Source organism: Diabrotica undecimpunctata, chromosome 6 (genome assembly GCF_040954645.1).
Source record: "Diabrotica undecimpunctata isolate CICGRU chromosome 6, icDiaUnde3, whole genome shotgun sequence".
Classification (NCBI taxonomy): Eukaryota; Metazoa; Arthropoda; class Insecta; order Coleoptera; family Chrysomelidae; genus Diabrotica; species Diabrotica undecimpunctata.
Genome location: NC_092808.1, coordinates 124,891,763 through 124,917,084, shown reverse-complemented (window position 1 = coordinate 124,917,084; position 25,322 = coordinate 124,891,763). Strand labels below are relative to the sequence as shown.

Here is a 25,322-nt window from a genome sequence, read left to right as displayed (position 1 = left end):
TGATGTTCACTTATTCTAACATTTAATGATCTTGATGTTTCACCTAAATAAAAATGTTCAATGCATCATATATATATATATATATATATATATATATATATATATATATATATATATATATATATATATATATATATATATATATATATCTTATACCCAGAGAAAAATCATCCCGAATTCCAAAGATATACGGCCTTCCAAAAATCCATAAGCCCAATGTTCCCCTAAGACCCATCGTCAGTGCATACAACTGCCCCACTCAGAAATTGGCAAAACATTTCGCTTTATCCTTACAACCATTAGCCGAAAAAGCTTCGTCTTTTGTCAAAAACTCTTTTCAGTTTATTGATCTTCTGAAAAATATTTCTATTTCACCCTCAGATATACTAGTTAGTTTTGACATTGTTTCTTTGTTCACCAACATTCCCATCGTTGAAACCATTTCCATCTTGGACTCTAAACATTAAATCCCCCAAGACACACTATCTCTTATAAAACACTGCATGTCTAATACATACTTTTCATTCCAAAATCATTTCTATCGTCAAATCAAAGGTGCCCCAATGGGATCTCCCCTCTCTCCCGTAATAGCTGATATTTTCATGGAACATTTCGAAACAGCAGCCCTGTCCTCATCAAATCTCAAACCCACCTGCTGGTTACGGTACGTTGATGACACTTTTGTCATTTGGCCTCACGGTAAAGACACGTTAGATCTCTTCCTCTCCCACCTGAATGGAATACATCCTAGTATTCAATTCACGATGGAAGTTGAGTCTGAAGCGTCTCTGCCATTCCTTGATGTTCTTATTCAGAAAAACTTACCTCACAGTTTTTCCTATTCCGTGTACCGGAAACCCACTCATACAAACCGATATCTTAATGCCCAGTCACATCATCACCCCACCCAACTCAATTCAGTTGTCAACACTCTCATTTCCCGTTCCATAAGACTTAGCGATAACAATCATAGGTCATCCGAAATTAATTCAATAAGGCAAACACTCTTACAAAACGGCTACCACAAAACCCAAATCAATAAGAGCATTCAAAAACATCTAAACCCCATTCCATCCAAAAAAGAAACCTTGCCGCCGGATCAACCCAAAATCTTTCTACCTTTTATCAAAGGTGTTACTGACAAGATCAGTAGAACTCTTCTTCATCTTAATATCAAAACCATCTTCACTACTCACTCCAAGTTGTCCAATCCCGTCAGATCCGTAAAAGACCAAATCCCTAATGAAGACCATGGTGTCTACGAGATACCTTGTTCCAGTTGCCCACGTACATACATCGGACAGACAAACCGACGAATCCATAACAGTATTTACGAACATTCTATATCTGTCAAGCATTCGGATACTACTTCAGCCCTAGCCCAACATCATATTCAAACAGGTCACAAAATAGATTTCGAAAAAGCAAAAACCATCGCCCCCATCCGCTCCTTAAAATCGAGAATCATTCGTGAAGCTATCGAAATCGAAAAACAGCCTAACAGCTTGAACACGCGCGATGACGCGAAACGATTGCCGGCAACATGGCGACCCCTGCTTCAGCGACATCCCGCCCACACCGCTCAGGCCACGTCAGTTCAGACCACGTCAGCGCATACCGTTCCCGCGCATACAGCGAGTATAAAAGCAGCCACACAGGGTAAGACCGGTTGTCACTCGACACTGAGGAGTAGGCAGATTGAGACCTCAGTGCCGAGAGACACTTCTTGCAATACAGAACACGATACTGGTACGTCTCGAGTGAGGGGAGTAGGCAGATTGGGACCCCGAACTCGAATCGAACCGTATCACTCTTGATAATGGCTCCAAAATGGGTGCCGAAACGTCGAGTAATAAGTTCTCAACGCTGTTCTTCCCGCGTTATATATATATATATATATATATATATATATATATATATATATATATATATATATATATATATATATATATATAGATATATATATACAAATAACACAGTTTATTAGGGTTGCAGTCAGAAATTGGCAAAATTGGATGTTAATGAAACACTCTTATGACTTTTTGTCTAGCTTTCGGAATGGTTTTATTCCTTTTTCAAGACACTGTAATAGGAATACACACTGAAAAAGGAATAAAACCATTCCGAAAGCTAGACAAAAAGTCATAAGAGTGTTTCATTAACATCCCGGCCAATTTTCTGACTGCAACCCTAATAAACTGTGTTATTTGTTTATATTGACAGTCACTAATATCCAGTAATTCTTATATATATATATATATATATATATATATATATATATATATATATATATAAGCGAGGTTTCTACAGCCTCTGCCGCTTCTCGCATTTCGACCGCCATCGTTTTTTGTCCACCCATTCGTCTTCTTTGATGACTCTAACTTTCATTATGTGCCGTATATGTTCTTCTCAGGTAACTAAAGGCCTTCCCCTTTTTCTTCTTTGTTGTGGTATGTTATTTAAAGCTTTCTTTGGCCATTTATCTTCATTCATTCGTTTCACGTGACCATACCACACTAGATGAGTAGGATAAAATGTTTTCAAAAAATCGCCATTTGGGTTGTAATCAAAATTAGGAGTTTGGATGCATCTTATTTTTTGTGGAAATATCTATAGTATGTTGTATTAAAATTAGAAAAAATAAAATATTTTAACCAAGCTGTATAACTTGAGTTAAATATAAAATTTTATTAAAATTATAAAATCAAAATTTTTTGCTTTTTTCTTGATTATTTAGATGTTTCCCCACTGTTTCAAAAAAGTTTATGTCAAACAGTTTGCAGATTTTTATTAAGAATATTTGCCCGCTATATCGAATACATTAAATAATCCCCTTAAGGTCTCAATTTGTAATAAAAAAAATTCAGGTAATAAGCCAATCTTTTGCTAATTTTAAATATCAGACTTTGTGTATATTGTATCTGTCAGACATCTTTACAAACTTGTATTTTTGTAACTCACCTGGAGTTCTGTTAAGTTACCGAGTATTTGGATTTTTTGTTCACTACTCTTTGTCAACTAATTTTCTCTTACGTCGTATGAGAGAGACTATTGTTTTTATATTATCTTATATATCGTGCTGATTAGACTAAAATATGCAAAATAATTTATAAAAGTTTGTTTTTAAAAAACCAGAGTTTATTAAAAAAGGGAACTACAAGTCACTGAATGAAAATTACATTGTGATGTTACCACTAAAATAAAGTAGGTAATATGTTTTCTTAATTCTAATGAATCTACGTCTTTTACTTTTAGACTGTCCTGGATGTTCATTTAACGGCTCAATTACTGATATGGAAAAGCACTGTCGTGACACACATTCTGTTCAAAATTTAGAAGAATATAACTGTTCCATGTTCTTTTTCGAAATTCTCGTGAATTCTTCAGTAAATGGTATTGTTCAAAAAGATGGCAAATATTTTTGGTTAAAAGCTTTAAAAAGTTCTGAAAATAATATACTTTTTTCTGTCGAGATGGTTGGTACCAAAGAGGAAGCTTCAAACTATAGATATAAACTAATATTTAATAAGGAAATACAAAAAATGTGTTTTGAGGATACTTGCAAACCTTTAGGCTTTACTAATAAACAGTTACCTTCACCGGTTAAAAGTTTCAATTTGAGTGTTAGTGATATCGACAGTTTTCTAGGGAACGATTGGAATATTAGTATAACTGTAGAAAATATTAAATTAAATCATAAAAAATATAATATTAAGTTATGTTTGTATGTATTATTTTCAATCTTGCTTGTAATAGTACTATATTATATTATTTTTCAGCAAAATTGGTTTTCTGAGAAATCAAAAAAATCAATTAAATATAAACATAAACAAAAGAATGAAAGTTATAATTTAGTAAATTATTTTAATGATTTTTTGTCATCATTTTGGTCGATGCTCGTTATAACTATTATACTGTACCTTATTGAATATTTTATAAAATTTTTTAAAAAGTTTATTTATTATACCTATATTATTTTATATTATATTATAATTTTAATTATTGAACTTCTCAGATTCATAATTACGAATCTGCGATGATATATATATATATATATATATATATATATATATATATATATATATATATATATATATATATATATATATGGGTATATATACGGGATGGTTGATCATAAGTCAGCAGGCAAATTTGCAAAAAAAATTGTGTATTAATAATAGGTGTCCAAAATGTCCACTATTCTTCACAATACACTTCAAGTAACGTTTTTTGATCGAAATAATAAAGCGAGAAAACATGGCGAGATCTTCATTTAACTCGATTTTCATCCAATGTTTAATATCTTAGCCGTTTTCGATCTTCGCGCAAAAACTCTGTTCTTAGCATGCTCCAGGTTGAGAAATCGATAGTAGTAATATCTGGCCACCTTGAAGAGCCAGTTTTGTTTCCACGTCTACCGATCTATCCAAGATAATTCTAGTTTAAGAACGCACGAACTTCCATACTAAAATGCGAAAGGGCTCCGTCTTGCTGTCAAATGATGGTTTGTCCTTTAAATCTTTCACCTTTATCCAAAATTACACGTAATTCTTCTAAAAGCTTCAAGTACCTTACTGAATGAACGAACCAGTCGAAAAAATAGGCCAACAACCCCTCGATAATTAATTCCTGCCTAAAGTATAACTTCAAAAGAATTTATTTCTTTTTCTATGATTTCACTAGCTTGAGTATCGTTCCAATAAACGAAGTTGCTTATTTACCTTGACATTAATCTTGAATTATGCCTCGTCATTTCACAAGATTTGTCTCTCGAAAAAAGAGTTGGTTGCTCTCATGATTAGACACCGCTCGCAGAAATCGATGCTTGGCTGGAAGTCTTGCGGTTTCAGCTCCTGTCGCAACAACCGATATCTCTTAGAATCCTAGGAAGCGTACGATAGTATTTCAAGGGTTAACGATGTCCGTTTGGCGGAGAGTAGGGTTTTCAACGAACTATTGCTCGACTTCAATGGTATTCTCATCTGTGTGCACCGAACGTGGTCGGCCGCTATGATTTGCATATTCAACTTCTGTTTAAAGTTTTTGGGCAAATCCACCATGCAATTGCAATTCGGAAAACGTGTATTAGGCCGTCTTTCTGTAAAATTGTCTTCAATATCTTTGTAGTTGCTATCCTGACAGTAAAGCTGTTTTTATTCCTGACAGTAAAAAAATAAGTTGTTAAAACGTTAACCATACGCTCGAAAAAAGCGGTAATCGTTCGTTTCGAGGTCGACTAGCATACTGACTTAAGCCTTGTTTACATGAGTCGAGTAGCCATTCAAGTTACTTGTACAAGTAACTTTCATTAAGTATTTAAGTTTGAAGGGCATTTAAGTAAAGCATTTACACTATTCAAGTAAAACAACTTAACTTAAACAGCGATTCAGAGAAGAGAGAAAATTAAAGTGAAAAAGATCGTCTGTTTCAGCACCAGACTTTTTTATGTTTTGCAATTTTAGCATATTCCTGGAAATATGTCCTGCTCAGATTTTTTATTTTGTTCTTCACATCTTGAGGACCAAAATCATCTATTTTGATTTCTTGTTCTTTTCTGATTGTATTAATAGCCCTCATTTGTTTATGTCTATACTGACTACTAGATATATCCGAAAGACATGTTTGTTTTTCGTATAACTCTACAAACTTCAATGTTGTCTCCTTACTCCACTTCATATTTTTTTAATAAAATACAAATACTTAAAAATCGACTCACTAAAAATCACACGACCAATTCTTAACAGCAAGTACGTATTTACTTGAACGACTGTTTATTTGAAGCAAGTATGAGGTAGGCCGTCAAGTATGGTCCCACTATTACTGCGTTCCGCGATGGGAGGAGCCTTCTTGAACATGTAAGTTAGATGGCTTTTAAGTTACTTGACTTGCGTGGCTGCTTGTTAAAGTTCTTGATATATATATATATATATATATATATATATATATATATATATATATATATATATATATATATATATATATATATATATATATATATATATATATATCTAATATTTGTCTACACGATTCAAGTTACTGGTTTCCAGTTACTTGCTCAACAGCTGCTCTACTTATGTAAACCTTACTTTATTCCTCGGCGACCGTGTTACTAAGTAATGCACGCTGAACGCGAGAGAGAGTGGTGGAATTCGCTCATGCATCGTTTTCTAAGGCCGGCTGACTTATGCCCACCCCTGTATATGGTGTGTCTTCGTAAGTTGACGGCATATGGAAAACTTTTCTAATATTAATTTAAAAAAAAATATATTCTTCATAAAAAGTTCTGTATAGACCAAAACCTAAAATGCAACCATTATATATCAAATATAATGATTGCATTTCTAAATACATTGCTATCAAAACAATTATCTCTATAATACATTGATAACTTTGAAATTGCGTAATGATCAATTTGTAACGTTTTATCGATACATTTAAATAAAAAGGTGATCAACTCACCAATTATTATCCACAATTTACTCCAACGTATCCACATATCCTCCATCTAGGTTCATACATCTCACCGTTCTATTTCAAGATTCTCGTAAGACATATAGGAAGTTATACTACGATCAGCTTCGATAATTATTATCTTTTAATGGTCAACATCTTCAAATCCCCATTGAAGATATAAGGTTTGCTTTAAATAGACCCACAAAAAATTTAAGTGGGTTTAAATCTAGATGCTAAAGAAGTTCAGAGAAACGACGAAAAATTCTTCCATTACAATAACTTTCAATAATATTGACGTACACCTAATCTGCTGTGGCAGGGGGCACCATCCTGCGGCAATAATATCTGCTGATGTTCAACTAGGGGGAAGTTGTCAAGAAAATTACTTATTAAATTATTAACCATCTAAATTTAAGGTTTTTCGGAAAAATAATAGTGCAATATTTAATTTTTAGAAATTCTGTACGAAACATTTGTTTTAAATGTAAAATATGCATACGTATCACTCCACCAACTTGGCAGTTTTGGCTAAAAACCGTTTCATTTGTTGAGAATGTTGCTTCAAAAAATAATACGTTGTGAAGTCAATAGATTATCTTCCATTTGTCCTTGAATGAATTTTTTGAGGTTTATAGACTGATATTTATATTTTTTTTCCAATCTTTGAAGTTTATATCATTTAACAATGAAGATGCCCTTTTTCGAAAGGAACATTCAGGATATTTAATTGTAGAGAGCATCACTTGCAAAGTAGTTTTTTTTATTTTCTACCATATTTTGGCGTGTTTTTTTGCTAAATGCATTACCTAGAAATTAAAATGTATTAAATATTTTTCTTACACTGAATCGTAAATATTTTTTCTGAATGTTCGAAATTTAAATATCTGCAATGCTTCTCGAAATGTTTCCTACTTATCCTTCACTATTAGTAAAATCTTCAATTTTATCTTCCAGACTTAGTTGCTGGCGTTTCTACCAGCTTTCTATAAATAAATAATCTTTCAAACGAAACTTTTTTGACAGTTCTCAAATGTTACATACCAGTGCATCCTGGTTTAATTACACATTAATATGCAAATTTAAATTTCGTTATCTCAGAGAAAATGTCGAACAAAATTGTTTTGTTATTATTTGAAAGATATTTTTAATTCTAAACATTTTTTAATTTTTTTTATTGTTACATTGTTTACAATCTACTCTATACATAGAGTAATAAGTAAACAGTCTGTAAGTAAATTAACTTGAGTTAGGTACGAGGGTTCTCTAAGTATTATTACGGTAGGTCTTCTGGCCACAATCTGTTTAATCTTCTTTCGGCAATTGGATGAGTGAATCAATTATTTATCAGTTCGTTGTTTTTCGATTTTATTGAGTGATTCTTTATTATATCCTTGAGTAATGGAATGTCCAGATCATTGTGAGTGTTTGGTTATATACATACCATGGTGCTTTACTTATCATTCGGAGTATTTTGGATTGTAATGTTTGGAGTATCTTCGTATTTGAAGATTAACTACAGCCCCATAGTTCTATTCCATATGCCCAAACTGGTATAAGTCTAGCTTTGTAGAGAAGCAGTTTATATTCAAGAGATAACTGAGACCTTTTGTTAAATAGCCAGTTCATATTTTTTAGTTTAAGATCAAGTTGTTTCCGTTTAGTTTTAATGTGCGTTGTCGATGTAAGTTTTTCATCCAGATGCAATCCCAACTATTTGACAACTGGTTTTATAGGAATGGGAATATTATTAATATAAACTTATGGACATGTAGATTTTCTTGTTGTAAAAGCAATTTGTTCTGATTTGCTAGCATTAACACTGATCTTCCATCGCTTAAGCCAGTTTTGTAATTGGACTGAATGATTTTGTCCTTTTTGTAATGCTACATTAGGGTCGATATCCACATTCCACTGTCAAGATTCCCGTGTCATCGGCAAAAGTAGCTAAGAAGCTATCATTGCTGGTTGGAATTTTTTTAAATAATTTTCAATATTATTAAAAATAAATATGTTTTACTCTTGAGCAAAAAATTACCATGCAGAACTTTTTATAAATAATAAATTGTTTCATAAAATTAATGTAATTTCCTATTTTTACTAGGAATTAATCACTATTTTCACTTCGAAATTAACCACTTTAAAAATTGTTCATAAAATTATATTATTAATTAGTAAAATTAATATTAAAAAGTTTCTCATATGCCTCCAATTTACGTAGACACTGTAGATACACATCCGCCTGAGTTCAACATGTTTTTTACGATACAAACGGCAATTGCTCTTGTCTAAACAAACTTTTGCCATATATTGCCGGAGAGAAACTGTCAATGATTGTACAAACACAGGCTTGTCAAACTTGCACTTACATATTATTAACATTTAACGTTGATTACTTAGGTGTTTTATAAGATTTTGTGTTTACTAAAAGATTTATAAATTGGGAATATAATAGTTACAATAATAAAATAACAAATTGTCAAGTAAATAAGTAAAATTATAGTTGTGACTTTGTTTAAACTAAAATTAAAGGAAATTTAAGAAATTTAATTGTTGCATTTTATTGTGGTAAAAATGATATGATAGAAGCCACGGGAAATCTTACAACAAAAACTAAACATTGATTATCAAGAGCTTCAAATCAAAATTAAACTCGAAAGCTCCATGTAAGAGAAAATATTCAGAAGAGATTTATTATCTCGCGAATTCTATACAAATTATACTCTGAATATATTTTCTGTGATGCATTGTCAGATGAGTCAGCTAGATTAGCGATAAATAGAGTTCTTGTCAACAACATCCGATATCCTCACGATACAGCTATAGTAGCCAACAATTTGAGAGAGACCTCTAGAGACTCTTTGAGAAACTATCTATGTTTAGTATGACGCACAGTTTACATATCAATACCAATAAAACCAACATGATAGTCGTTTCAAAAAGTTAACAAAAATTGTGAACAATTTGTTTTTAATGGACATGTTATTGAGCAGGTTTCGTAGTACAAATATCTTACAACTAATATCAACGAGACCAACCAACATTCAAAAGAATTTTATTCATGCACTGAACAAGCACGAGTTCGTCAAAATGAAAAACCTGTTAAAGTCGTTTTCGAAAAGAACCGCGTTGAGAATTTAAAACTCGACGTTTCAGTACATATATATATATATATATATATATATATATATATATATATATATATATATATATATATATATATATATATATATTATATATATATATATATATATATATATATATATATATATATATTTATATAATATATATATATATATATATATATATATATATATATCTTTAAGGAATATGACCGTTTAAGGGCATCATCAGTTCATCTAAAAGAGTATTATAAGCGATACATCTATATGAAAAACAATTAAGTAAATGATCTTACCTTTAAAAGACCTGTAGCAGTAAGATGTTATTATTGTGAAGAAACATCAAAAATTAATCTATTAAATAAAACAGCAAAAACACAGAACGCCAGAAGATTCCCAATTAAAGTAATTTTATATTAATTTTTTTTTAATTTAACTTTTGAAAACATTGATTGATTCTAAAATCTATCAAAAAATCTAATTGTCAATTTTGAAATGTTATATTAACAAAGGCAAGGCTAGGGATCTTGACTGTTATGATCATATCATGCAAAATAAAGTATTTGAAAGCTTGAATGTCAGAACTGACAATCAGCTGGTGAGATTTAAGGAAAAGTTTTGTAGATGGCAACATAAATGTTATGATATAATAAAAGAAGTTGAAGAAGAAACCAATAATTTAAAAGTAGAATACGGAAGAATCAATTTTGTAGTATTAGTGCATGGTAAATTTGGCTTAAGTTGCTGATATCAGTTCTCTTATTTAATGCATTAGGTTGTTTTAAAATATGACACATCTCCATAAACTGTCTCTTATTAAGGTTACGTTCTCTACAGAGAATTCTAACATCATCAAAATTCACAGTATGTTTGGTGTTGATTGCATGTTCTGCAAGGGCACAAGTATGTTTAGAAAGTTTAATGTCACTACGATGTGAAGTAAGGCGTCCTTTAAGGGAACGGCCAGTTTGACCAATATAACATGCATCGCATTCAGAACAGGGTATGTGATAGACTACATTCACTTGTTCCAAAAAGGAAAGAGATGTTTTAATTTTAGAAAATAAGTTCCTGACAGTCTTAGCATTATTGATAGCAATCTTAACCGGGATATTGTTCTGTTTGTACAATTTAATAAGCTTTTCAGTAACATATGGGAAATAGGGTAGTGAAGAGTAATGGGTGGTGGAAGTTGCAATGTTAGGAGAAAGTAGAGTACTGTTGTTCATAATATTATTAGAAATCATTCTAAGTTGATCACCATTAGGTAAATCATCAATAGAAGACCCAAATCTTGTTGAAAAAGGGTATTTATTTATGAGAGATGTAGGGTAAGAATTGTCAGATAGTATACTTCTGAGTAACAAAAGAGAATCCCTTTTGTTATCAGGATGTGTTAACCTATGTAGCCTACAGCTGAGTGCTTTTATAAGATTTATTTTGTATTTGAGTTAGGAACCTATAGCTAGTAATAGCTATGGAGACCTATAGCTATTACTAGCTATAGGTTTCCTCTACCAACTTGTACTTAGTTTATTGTCACTATTTCTAAAGACACGCATGTCTAAGAAAGGAATACTATTGTTAGAAGAATCCTCGAGTTCATAAGTAAACTGTAAGTGAGGATCAAAATCATTAAAAATCGATAAGGTAGACTCTACTTTGTCAAGGGGTAAGGCTAACAAAAGGTCATCAACATACCTTTTAACAAAAGGGATATGGAAATCTATAAGACCCAAACATTCAGATATCAAGTCATCAAGGACAAAGTTAACAAGGATGGGATATATGGATGAACCCATTGGTGTACCAAAAATTTGTAAGTAATATTTATCATTGAAAACCAAAAAATTAGTGTCAAACACCAATTGCAAAAGCTCTGCAAATACGTCCCAGGAAACGGGGGAGTTTGGTTGGATAGTGTTCCAATGATTCCTTAAAGAAGTGAGAACACTAGAAAAAGGAAGGTTAGTGAAAAGTGATACTACATCAAAGCTCACCAAAATGTAATTAAGTGGTAGTTTAAAATTGTTAATAAATGCACTAAATTGAAAAGAATCAAAAATATTATAAGAATTGTGATAATCATAGGATTTAGATAGAATATCAGTTAGAAATTTAGCAATGTGTATATTTGGTGAATTGATAGAAGAAACAATAGGTCTCATACTATTCGTTCTGTGTTTCTGTGTTTTTGCTGTTTTATTTAATAGATTAATTTTTGATGTTTCTTCACAATAATAACATCTTAATGCTACAGGTCTTTTAAAGGTAAGATCATTTACTTAATTGTTTTTCATATAGATGTATCGCTTATAATACTCTTTTAGATGAACTGATGATGCCCAATGAACATTGGGCGAAACGTCTTCAATAAATAGATAAAGTAGCACAACTCTTGTCTTTTTATCTCCAAATTGACCGAAAATATCCCATTCACTTACGAGTGCACATTTATATATATATATATATATATATATATATATATATATATATATATATATATATATATATATATATATATATATATATATATACTGTTATTGATTGCTACCGTTGCATAATTTATTAGAAACTCAGCCTTTCTCCAATTCTATCGTCTACAAACGTCATCTCAGATCCCTTAACTAAAAACTTGTAGGGATGGAAGAGCGCCGGCAGACGAAGGAGGTGGAAAGTGGAAATATCGCGCAATCGGTTTACAACTTTGGAATGACGTCATTTTGTTGTACGAGGGAATCATCTGTGCGGAGTTGACGGATTTACACAGATTTCACCCACACGAACTCCGTATTAAAAGTTTCGATTGATTTATATTTGTGAATTCATTTTGTTGACATATTTGTAGCAGTGTTATAAATATTTTAAATGACAAATATCTTGTTTATTTTTATTGCTCTATTATGGTCCACATAAGCGGTGTTTAGGACACCATATATTTATGTATTAGGTTAGGCCGCTATTTAGTGTACTGGACACCTAAGACAACTAATCAAGTATGAAAAGTTTAAAAGAAAGCCCATAAATAAAGAAAACTTGCAAAAGCTTTATTACCCATATGTAATATCTTAAGATAAAATACTTAAAAGTCAGTGTGTTTGGATTCGCTATTAAGAAAGTTTTAATTTGGATGAAATACCATATATAACGGGTGTTTTTTTTAGAGGTATAGAACTTTAAAGTAAAATAAAACAAAGATTATTTTTTTATTGAACAGTAAATTAACTTTATTTGAAAGATAATTTTTGGACATTATATTTTAAATATGATTTCTGGCATATGACCACCAAGGCTGGCTCTGACGTAGTCTAATCTGGAGGTCCAATTTTCGACGACTTTTTCCACTATTTGTGGCCGTATATCGGCAATAACGCGGCGAATGTTGTCCTCCAGTTCGTAAATCGTTTCAGTCTTATTGGCATAGACTAGCGACTTCACATAATCCCCCAGAAAATAGTCTAACAGTGTTAAATCGCACGACCTTGGAGGCCAATTCACGGGTCCTAAACGCGAGATTATGCGGTTACCAAACGTTTCCCTCAATAAATCCATGAGAATTGTGGCACGAGCTGTGTGACATGTTGCGCCGTTTTGCTGAAATCACAGCTCCTGCACATTATGGTTGTTCAATTCAGGAATAAAAAAGTCAGTAATCATGGCTCTATAGCGGTCACCATTGACTGTAACGTTCTGGCCAGCATTGTTTTTGAAGAAGTACGGACCAATGATTCCACCAGCCCAAAAGCACACCAAACAGTCAATTTTTCTGGATATAGTGGTTTCTCAACATACACTTGAGGATTATCTCGGAAGTTCTGTTTGTTGACGTAGCCATTTAACCAAAAGTGAGCTTCGTCGCTAAACAAAATTCGCTTATGAAAGTCGGGATCAACGGCAATTTCGTTTTGGGCCCATTCACCGAATCTACGCCTTGCTAGGTGATCGTGTGGCTTTAATTCCTGCACGAGTTGAATTTTGCAAGCACGCAAATCAAGATCTTTTCGCAAAATCTTCCATAAAGTGGATGGACACATATCCAACTGCTGTGCACGATGGCGTATAGACTGATTCGGGTCTTCCTCTATACTACGCTCAACAGCAGCAACAACATCTTCTGTACGCACTGTACGACGTCTCTGTGGATGCGTATTATCATTAAGAGTGAACGTGGTGCGAAAACGTTCCACAGTTGATCGAATTAATTGCTCTGATGGGCGATTATGTATACCATAAAATGGACGTAGTGCGCGATACGTATTCCGGACAGAACTATGATTTTCAAAATAAATTTGCACAATTTGAAAGCGTTGTTTAGGCGTCAGTCTATTCATATTGAAATGTCAAACTAAAGTAAATAATAATCACCTGACAGCTGTCAAAATGGTCGCCCCTTAAAAACGTGTTGCCAACTTCTATTTCTATACCTCTAAAAAAAACACACTTTAGTTTGTTTTTTTTTTTTCAATATTTCCTTTAGCTCAAAATTTTCTACATCATATTCAGATTTGGTATATATTTACAAGGTACTTCACTCCGGCCGATATTCATTTTCACTATATTAAAATAATTATTGTTTCTCTATCAAAGTCAAACTCATCGTCCTTTATCGATTTTAACAAACCTTCAAATAATTTATTACTTAAACATGTGTAAGTGGATGCACTTATTGGTAGAGGTTAGCATGAGAAGGACCAGCTTCTACTTAATTCGATATCGTAGGCTGAACTAAACTGAACTGGAAACTGTGGAGTGAAAAGAGTGAGTGAGTGTGGAAATTCAGAAAGTATTGAAAATTCATTTGGACAATAGCGACATCTTCTTTAAGATCAAACAAAATCTTGCAGCTCGCAGAAGATACTTACAATTCTGGTGAGTAAAATGAACAAACTATTACTAAGTGTGGCTGAGAAATTGTAATTATTCAATCCTACTAAATGTTATGTGTATGTGTAATGTGTAATACCACTTTTAGAAGTACATACACTGAATGGAAAAAAAGAAGCCACCCTATAAATTTCCGAAAATAAAAATTCATTGGTAGTTTTATGTACTGTTTCATATTATTGCGTCTCAATTTAAATATTTATTGCGATCACTTACGCTTGTTTTTGTTAGGTTTAACGTTTATGTTGTTGTTTTCTGTAGTCGCTGTTTATCTTTAAACTTTTAAGAAATCTCCATTCCACTAAAATTGCTTCAAGAAACCATCTGCAGGGAGTTCGAAATGTGAATGTGAGTGAGAGTACGGTTGGAAGATGCCTCAATGAAAGAGAACTATAATCGGTTCACAATTTGTCGATAGCTCACTACAATTTTAACCCTAATTAGAGAACTGAAATACAGAGAGAATAGGTAATACGATATAATAGTAAAAACCAACCTGAAACTGACTATTTACGATGTTTTCGACTAACCCACCTTGTATTTGAAGGAATACAATACAGTAGTCAACCTTATAATCTGATTACGAAGCGAAGGTATTTTGAATGGTTACAGATGACCGACCAGTGTCGTAGAGTATATAATTGAAACATTTATTTGAACTAAATAAATATATTTTTTAAATTGTACTTATGTAAATTGTATTTTTGTTTTAATAAAACTTTGGTCGCATCAATTATGTTATCAAGATCCCACATTTTTTGTTCTTCTTCTATTACATGTCTTACTGCATCTTTTCAGTTTTGTTCTGTAATATGTTGTAAAGACTCGTATAACAATTCACGTACAGCTTGTATTTTATATGACGTATTTTTTCTAGCCACATAACTTTTCATTTGTGCCCAAATGAGTTCAATTGAATTTATTTCGCAGTGGTAGGGTGGAAGTCTAAGGACTGTAATGTTTCGCCTTTCCGCCATTTTGTCAACTACGTATTTCTTGAACTTAGATTTGTGTTGCCGGGCAATTTTTAAAAGTTCTGCTTTTACCATTTCATCTTCGTAAGGCAGATACTTATTCCGCAGCCAGTCAAGAATATCCTGTTTCTTCCACGCAGTCGTTGGAAATCTTTCTACTAGTCGTGAATGATAAGGTGCATTATCTAATACTATAATTGAATTTGGTGGTATGTGTTCAATCATCTGCTCAAAATACTCTTCGAAAACATCAGCTGTCATCTCCTCGTGATAATATTTTGTGCTTTTGGACTGAAATTTAAACAAACCATGCTTAACAAATCCTTTTTCACTGCCAATGTGAGAAATTATTAATCTACCGTCTTTACCAGAAGGTGGGGAGATACCAGTAGACCAACCTTCCATAAACGCTTGCCTGGAGCTTAATATATTTTTATCTGACCAATTTTTTTTTTAAGTATGACCCGAGTTTACCCACGTTTCATCCTAGTAGAAGATTGGCCTTCCTTCAGCCCGGAATTTTCGTATGGATCTTAGATAATTGCTTCTCCAACATATTATCTCCTCCCGGTCAATCGTCTCTAACTTCTTGTAAAATTTTGTTTAGGTTTGGTATCTCTTTTTTGACAAAAAATCCATGAATTTTCCTTCGAATACCATTTTTGGCAAATTCATCGATTTCAATAGGCTTTTCCCTCTCTTTAGGTGTTCGTTTGTGTTTGGGTTAGCTATACCGTGTTTTTTCCTTTCTGATAGGAACCTATATATATATATATATATATATATATATATATATATATATATATATATATATATATATATATATATATATATATATATATAGTTGACTCCCCTACGCCAGTCATGTTGGCACAACTTTCGACTATGTTGCGAACAGTGTTTGTGGATTCTGAGAAACCAGAGCATCGTGAACATTCAGGACAATAGTCTTCTCTTTTGGTGAATAGACAGACTTACTGACTGTACGCAACAGTACCGGTGTAAAACTTGATGATGTTGATGATGAAGCCATCACAAACAATCCAACAAAACGAGCACGAGTGAAAGGTACGTATATGTTCGTAGGTAGGTATATGGAATAAAAAATCACTCGCTGCATATAATTCGCAAAAGAAATATTCGAGACGCTAATTACTGCCATAGACGAGGAAACACCGACGAGCCGTAAATTACATGCGATCAAAAACGTACTAAACAAAAAAATTGTTTTCGTTCGTAATAACTTCACCCTTTCAAGTTAAGTTTCGAATATAAACTGAACAGACGAGGCACGTGGCCAAAGCCGGCATCTTTATACCCATTATATTATTAAAAATCTGGGGAATTCCATCCTAATTATCTTGCAACGAATGGTACCTTCGGATATGAATTCCAGGTTTTCTAGTAAAGTGATTAAACGCGAAGATTAGTATTGAAATATCCAAAGAGATAAGGTATTCTTATTTACAAAACTGTAAATGGTTAAATTCTTATTTTTAATAATATAATATAATAACCAACATTAGCCGTGAAAGTTTTAATTGTTTTTTGCTAAATATATTAGTATTAAAACATTATTAAAACATAGTATATATATAACAGTATTAAAAGATTATATTATTATTTAATGAATAAACACCTCAGGAACGCCTATGATGATACAAATTTTACGACCGTTTTATGACTTTGAGGCACATTTCGTGCTCTCAACAATTTGTGAACGGATAATAAAGGCAAGAAGGCCGGGTATTATTCCCGAATTACAACCCAGACACTGCAGAAATAGATTAATTCTTGCTCAACAACATCAACACTGGGATATACAATATTGGAGCCGAATTCTCTTTACTGATAAATCGAGGTTATGTTTGAAGTCTGGCGATAGCCGAGAGAGGGTTTGGAGATGAAGAAATGAAAGATATGCCCAAGCTTGTATGTCCCAGAAAAAGTTTGGCGGTGGTGGTGTCATGGTTTAGACTGGAATCTCATTTGAAATTCGAACTGAACTTATTTTTATCAATGGTTCTTGAAGGGGTTTTCACAATCTACCCTGTATTCGTCACTGCTTAGAACGATATTCTAATTCAATCTCGCAAAACCATTAAAATATTTTAAAGCCTATGTTAGCCTTACTTTTGCTTGAGATAGGCAGATGAAAAATATCTAAAATATTTTATTAATATTCAAATTTCCGACAACGACTCTGTTTCGTTTTTATTTAGACCTTGTACGTTTATATATTTTTTATATCATAACATCCATAAAGCATTTTATGTTCATTTTTACGGTAGCTTAGTATAAAAAATGATAGTACGTTGTGAAATGAAAAGCCAGACTAAAATGAATTTTCTGTGTTAGGTAAGCATGAAGGATGAGGCCATCATAATATTGACAATAAATCAGGATCTCGTTTTAGATTGTGATACAAAAACCGATACTTGTATGCAAACGCTATACTGTGCAAAGTAAATCGTCTGGAATTTAAAAAATTGCCTAGACTGTTTTTTACTTTAAACTGCCGAGAACAAATAAATTTAAGGATAGTTTGTTTTTTATTTTTTTAGGGGTAGGTAACAGGTAGTTATTTAGTATAATAGTAACGGTTAAAAGTGCGAAATTTTTGCTGAAAAAGTATAAGAAAGCTAAAATTTGGATACCTTAATACCTTCTTTGAGAGATCCTTGAGAGATCAAAAACATGCTCCAAGAACTGTGACATACTACAAGAAACTGGGCTGGAGATAAATTTCGAGAAAACCAAAATGATGACCAATATGGTTCCCAGCGAAGAGATACAGATCAATAACAACAAGGTAGAATTAATCGATAAATACACACACTTGGGTCATGAAATTAGAATAACCAGAGACAACCAAACCTGCGAGTTAAATAGACGAATCACGTTGGGATGGGCAGCATATGGAAGGATGAGAGACATTTTTAAAACAAATACCCCAATTCACCTGAAAAGGGAGGCATTTAACCAATGCATCTTACCAGTCTTGACCTACGGAGCAGAGACCCTAACTTTAACGAAAGCTACTGCCGAAAAACTGAGGGTAACACAAAGGCGAATGGAGAGATCAATGCTGGGCCTGACCTTGAAAGATCGCGTGAGAAATGAGGAGATACGCCGACGAACTGGCGTAGACGATATTATACTGCGAATCAATAAACAAAAGTGGAGGTGGGCTGGGAGCCGCAAAATAAAAAGGAAGATATTTGGACCAACCCAATGCAGCGATAGTTCGTGGAGAATTAAAATGAACCACGAGCTGGATAAACTAATGCAGAGCGCAGATATTGTCAGATTTGTAAAGTCACAAAGACTAAACTGGCTTGGTCACCTAGAAAGAATGCCAGATAATCGAGCTGTAAAAGTAGTCCAGAGATGGAAGCCCCAAGGAAACAGAACAAGAGGAAGGCCCCGTAAAAGATGGATAGACGACGTAGAGAGGGATCTTAAAACCATGAACATCAGGCAGTGGCGAAGGAAAGTATCCGACAGGGCAGAATGGAAGAACATTGTTAAGCAGGCCAATACTCACAAAGGGTTGTAGCGCCATTAGAAGAAGAAGAAGAAGGAGTTGGGCTGGACATGTTGCTAGAATGGAAGACGGAAGATGGACGAAGAGATTATTGGAGTGGAGACCAAGAGCCGACAAAGCGAAGTCGAGGCAGACCACCCACCCGATGGACCGACGACCTAAGGAGAATAGAAACAAACTGGATTGCAGCAGCTAGAGATAGAGAGAACTAGAGACGTTTGGAGGAGGCCTATATCCAACAATGGATGTGAAAATGGGGCTGGATGATGATGATGATGATAATACCTTCTTTGTTAGTTGAAAGTTATTGAAAATGCTACATACGTCTACTTATGGTCGCCCAAAGGATAAATTAAAATTTTCTGTCTGTAAAAATACTTGACGTTTTTCTTTAATTCTCAGAGTATGCAGTTTGGAACACTTCGTACATTTTTGAAATATTTACTGACATGCATCTAAATATTGTTTTCTCTATGACTCATAATAAGTTTCTTTGTCTTCAAATCGAGACATGTGTACAGCAAAACAAGTATTACCATCAATCGTATTACTACTACGAGATTTGCCTCTTATATCAACGGGTATTATGTCTTTGGCTAATAGGTCGGTTAATCTTGTAACTTGCAAATTAGTGTGATATCACCAATTATTTTTTACAAAATACTTATTTTTTATTAGTGAGGAAGGAGTTTTATCTAGGCCTAATTTAGGCCTATTATCTTGATTTGGATTTTTTTCACTCTACGATTTATCTCAGTAGTTTCTATTAAGGTCTGTAAATATAAATCTTGCTCGTTTTTGGTATTCGTTGAATAAAAAAGTTTTCAGATCTAATTTTTAATCCTAATATCAATAGATCAATAACATTTCAGTGAACATTTCCATATTAGGTTATCAGGAACAGGTTTACTTGGAACAACATAAACTTTATAACCTTAAGAGCTCTTGTTAACGACAACGGTCAACTGTTCTATATTGAAACCGTTCCATTAGCTGTTGCTCAGTGCCTTTCAGGTTCGTATGCATGTTTGTTCACGCACCTGCAACCGATCCGTTGGTTAACTTGTCACCGTCTACTTACTTATCAAGTCCCCCTCGGCAAGACGTCCGTCGGACCGGTGCAGTGAACCACTTTAGTTCATGAGAGTGTATTGACGGTGTTGGACAAACATCCGTTGTTGCAATAAATTTCTTTCTTTGTTGCGAATAAAATAAAGATTTTGATATGGCGATTTTAATAAGTGCGGTCAAAAATCGACCTGTGTTGTGGGATAAAATCACGGAAAGCTATAAAAATAATCAGCTCAATTTTGCAGCATGGAGAGAAATCTGCGTGATTCTGCACGAAGACTTCGAGTTATTATCGGACCAGGAAAAAAACGACACACTTTTCTCTTTCTAAAAAAATAGGATGTATCCATATTTTTCTTTTACGCTTGTCTCGTTTTGTCTGCATTTTTTTATGTAAATAATACGCTAGTATAATTTTTTGCTTTGCCGACAACATGATATAACATGTATTGCTTGCACTTGTTACTAAAACTGACGATATTTCGGAGATTCGCATACTGACAACAGACGCATATCCCTTGTATCGGCACGTTATATATTATAGTTTGTGTATTACTCACATCGTAATCTTGATTCTTCAATTACATTACGTTTATATTTTACTTCATTAGTAACATCACGTTTTCTTTTCACTTTAGGTTTATGCTCAGAACTTTCACTATGCATTTTTGTAAAAAAAACAATTTATCTTCTTTTTCTTCTTCTTCCTACTTTATAAATAGGCTTAATGCCTGTTTTACTTCGGTTTTTAGCCTCAATTGACGTTGTCTGACCATCTTTTCCTCGGTCGTCCCAATTATCTTCTTCCATTTGGCGATTTGTCTCTTGCTATTCGTACTATTCTATTTTCTATCATTCTTTCGATGTGTTGATTCCATTCCACTTTTATTCTTTTCATCCACGCGTTTATTTCCTCTATACCACATCTCGCTCGTATTTCCTCACTTCTTACTCTGTCTCTTAGAGTTTGGTTTGTTATTTTTTGTAAGACTTTCATTTCTGTTGTTTCCAGTAGTCTTTGTGTTTTTGCCGTATCTGCTCTTGTTTCCGCTGTGTACGTCATTATCGGTCTTATTCTTGATTTATATATACTGGTTTTCGTTTCCGTTGTGAGGTATTAGTTTCTCCAGATTGTGTTGTTGAGACATCCTGCTGCTCAGTTTGCCATGTTCACTTGTTTTTGTACTTCTTCTTCCACTTTTCCGTAACTTCCATCACTTGTTCTATTATTTTGTTTGTCTAAGAAATAACTTATGTAACACAAAATATAAAGTAAGAATGCAAAACACCAACTTTAACTTCCAACTTTAACTAAATAATATGTGTTTTAAAACAATGTGGCTCTCCAAACAAACCCTGAGTGCCGTCCGCATACGTTTCCATTATTTTGCTTGCCCTATCTCCGCCCCAATAATTTCTGTCCCCAATTTTCTACCCCTTATAATAATACCCCATGCGGTAGGCAAAATACATCTTTACAAGCTTGCTACACTTTTCAGTCAATGCTGATCAAAAAGAAGCCGATCCTTTTCATAAACTACGGTACGTGTTTGATAAAATAACATCCCTGTTCCATAAACATTTTTCTCCGTTTGAAAACTTCGTTACTGTCAAAAGTTTAGTTCACTTCAAGGGACATTTACGATTTAAACAATATATTAAATCAAAACGCCATCGTTTTGGGATGAAACTTTTTCTATTGTGTGATTGTGAAGCGGAAAACTTATTAAATGTAATTGTTTACGTTGACAAATCTGAAATGGAACAATTTCAAGACCTTGTAATATCTGGATCAGTAGTGGACATCTTATGAAGCCATATTTAAATAAAGGCCATCTATTATAACTGGTACACAATTCCTACTTTATGTATATAACTATTCGAACAGAAAACAAGTTCTTGCGGAACAGTTCTCCCTAACCGTTTAACAGTCAAATTAAAAAAAAGGCTGTCAATGTGTAGTGAATAGTTAGCTATTAAATGGAAATATAGACGCGAAGTTGTAAAGGTAACCACTGGAGTGCAAAATTAACCGAACACCCAGATTTTTTCTAAAAACTGGCGGTTAAAAAAGTTTTTTTAATAAAAAATGTTATTAATTGAGTATTTAATAATAATAATAAGTTTAAAAGTAAAATTTATTACAAGTCTTTAGTATTACAAAAATTTAAAACATCTTTTAAACATCTTTAAATAAAAAACGATATTTATTAGGGTGTATTATCTCCACAAGCCCCAATTTTGGCCCTCATTCAATCAGGCATACTTCGGATTAAGAGCGTAGGCGCAAAATTTCGGGCCAATGCTTTTTAAATGTATTCATTTTCTTTCGAATCCTGAGGAAACTAACAAATATTTTTGAAAAATTTAAACGCAGAATGAAAGACTACATTATTACCGAGGGCCGAAAGTCCCTTAGAATAAACAAAAAGTTTTTTTGAATGAGATATTTGAAATTAAAAATCACACTAAATTTTCTCTTTTTTTTTTCACCCCTGTAACTTATTAAAATAAACATAGAAGTTTTCAGGGACTTTCGGCACTCGGTAATAATGTATTCCTTCATTCTGCGTTTAAATTTTTCAAAAATATTTACTTATTAGTTTTCTCAGGATTCGAAAAAAAAAAGAATGCTGCCTTGAGGCAGCAAATTTTTCTTAGAAATTTGCTCCCCTTCGTCACGCGCTGCTTGCTCCAAGTCATTGAAGATTTGAAACTCACGTTACGTCGAATACGTTGTCCCAAAATATCCCATGCATGCTTAATTGGATTTAAGTCTGGACTCGTTGAGGAAATTTTAATAAAGGAATTTCAATTTTATCCAAGTAATCCATGGTATTCTTGCAATGTGCGGTTGAGCATTATCTTGAATCAGAGAAAACATTTCTTCAAATAATAGGGCAAGTGGCACTACATGATCTTACCTGCTCACACCATACCACCTCTCCCAAACTAAACTCTGGGAGTAAAACAACATTACTAATTAACGTTCATGAGCTCTTCTCCAAATCCTAGGACTCCCATCTGATGAGTATACGATAAATTTTAATTCATCCTTCAACACCCCAATTAAGATGTTCGCGAGTAAAGTATAAACGTAGGCTCCGATGAGTTGCTGTTAATAGAGGTCCCGTGACAGGTATTTTGGACCTTAATCCATATTGATCCTCTAATCGTCTTCGAACGGTATAAACGAAAACTATGACTGTAAATCATTTAATCGTTGAACAAGTACTGGTGCTGATAATGTGCGATCACGTAACGTTTGCAATATAATAAAGCGGTCTTTACTTGGAATTGTGGTTCTTTGTCTACTTTAACCTGGCCTTTCCTGGTGTATTGTCCTGTTATCCGAAATCTTTGTTAGCATCAAACAAGGTACGTCGAGAAATTCCTAAATCATTTTTGATATAACTAATGCTCCGCTCATTATCCTGTAAAGCGAGAGCTTGCGCTATTTCTTTTGGTGTCATCGTTTCTTATTGCAAATTTTAAAAAGGAGAAGACAAAAAAACACTAAAGCCGAACTTACAAACACTTATATCAAAATAGACTTAAGATAATACTGTTTAATTTAAGACATTAAATACATACAATTTAAATTGTACTCAAAATACAAACGTTAGTAAATTAAACAAATTTTGTTTTTTTGTTACTTGGTGAAAAATTTTTCTAATAATTTAATTTTATCAGACTTATTTATATTGACAATTTAGACATACTATATACATTTTAAAGTAGACGACTTTAAAATGATATTGCCAATATTGTTGAGTGGCGTTCCTGGGATGACTTTATTTGTAAGATAGTTCATTCGATTACATGAAATCAACTTTAACATGATAATATCCGTCAGAAAAAATCAAAGCATGTAATTCGTTTTTAAAAAGACAACCATATGCCATGATGACAGTAAAAATTTTCCTGTTGGTGATTCCATAGTAAATTATGAGGGAAAAACCAGGAAAAAACCTCATAATACTATCCCGACGTGGTAAGTATTTAGTCGTACGTTTAGTTTACCTTCAATAACCACCAAATTCTGATTTTATGTTTGTCATTTAAAAAATATAAATGATGTATCCTCTATATGTTTCTGACTTACTAATACTGGTATTTTCATTTTAGTAACTTCCTCTTATAATATGAGTAACCAGATCCTACTACATTCCGCCGAGGAATTTGCGACACAATTGGCCTCATTTAGCATAATAAAGCCGCGTTTACACGATGACAACTCGCGAAACAATTGTCATTGGACAATTGTCATCACGTGCTTACGGATTGTCGGAGGCCAGTCCAGTTGAACAACAAGATGTTTATACGGGGCCAACTATTGCCATGGCAGTAGACAGCTAAAACATGGCCGACTGCTCGTCATCTGTTGTGTCCGGTGAGGGAACTAGCAAAAAACAAGACAGCACTACTGGCCTACACCGTTCACATGGCGCCAATTGTCGCGACGATTGAGATTTCGAGTGGTGGGGGGCTCACTGGGCGCACCTCATTGTCCTCAGTCTACTCCCGGAGACAACTGAATTTTGGGCCAATTGTGACGACAGTTGACAAGGCAATTGTCCTTAAGTGTTTAGACAAAGACAATAATTTCATGCCAGTCAGTTGTCTTCTGACAATTGTCACGCCAATTGTCATCGTGTAAACGTGACTTTAGAGCCGCTTCTTTGATTTTTCTCTTTTTACCATTTAATTCCTACCCTTTTAAGTTTTTCTGATAATCCTTTGGTGTATGGTATTGTTAACCTCCTCGTATTATTCCTTGTGTATGCTGTAGAATTTCCTTCTTCTGAGAAAGTTGTTCTGTTCTATTCGGTCGATTGTTGCAAATTCTTTATTTATTAACGATAAAGGATAATCATTTTTTAACAAAATAGATGTTAACAAATGTTTTTCCTCAAAGAACGAATTTTCGTTAGAACAAACAATTTTGGCTCTGTCGTAAAAAGATTTAATGATTTCCTTTTTAATAATAATATTGTGATTTGATTTGAAATTTAGATATCGGTTGGTGTTGTTGGTCTGTTGGTTTTATATACACCTGAATTAAATGTTAGAATAAGTAAACATTAATCTTATATTAAAAATAGAGAATTTAATAGATCTCAAATAAGTAAACATGCATGGGATACTGAATATATTCAAGTATAGTCCTAAAAAAAAACGAATGGTAAAAAGAGCAAAATAAGAGAAGCGGTTCTAATTATGCTAAATGAGACTAATTGTGTCGCAAATTCCTCGGCAGAATGTAGTAGAATC

The 25,322-nt window shown here is 33.3% G+C and overlaps 1 protein-coding gene across 4 annotated transcripts in view; it reads left to right on the top strand.

Annotated features, from left to right (window-relative positions):
- LOC140443826 (E3 ubiquitin-protein ligase Siah1-like) overlaps positions 1-25,322 on the top strand; it is an 84,414-nt gene that overhangs the window by 44,826 nt on the left and 14,266 nt on the right. For 3 of the 4 annotated variants that reach the window (XM_072535299.1, XM_072535298.1, XM_072535296.1), the window contains exon 3: positions 3,256-8,991. The exons of the other annotated variant lie outside the window; for it this stretch is intronic. In XM_072535299.1, coding sequence (XP_072391400.1) covers positions 3,256-4,040 — 785 coding nt within the window. In that variant the 3' untranslated portion in view covers positions 4,041-8,991. Of the gene's footprint in view, positions 1-3,255; positions 8,992-25,322 lie in introns of those variants that run through there. 4 annotated transcript variants of the gene reach the window in all.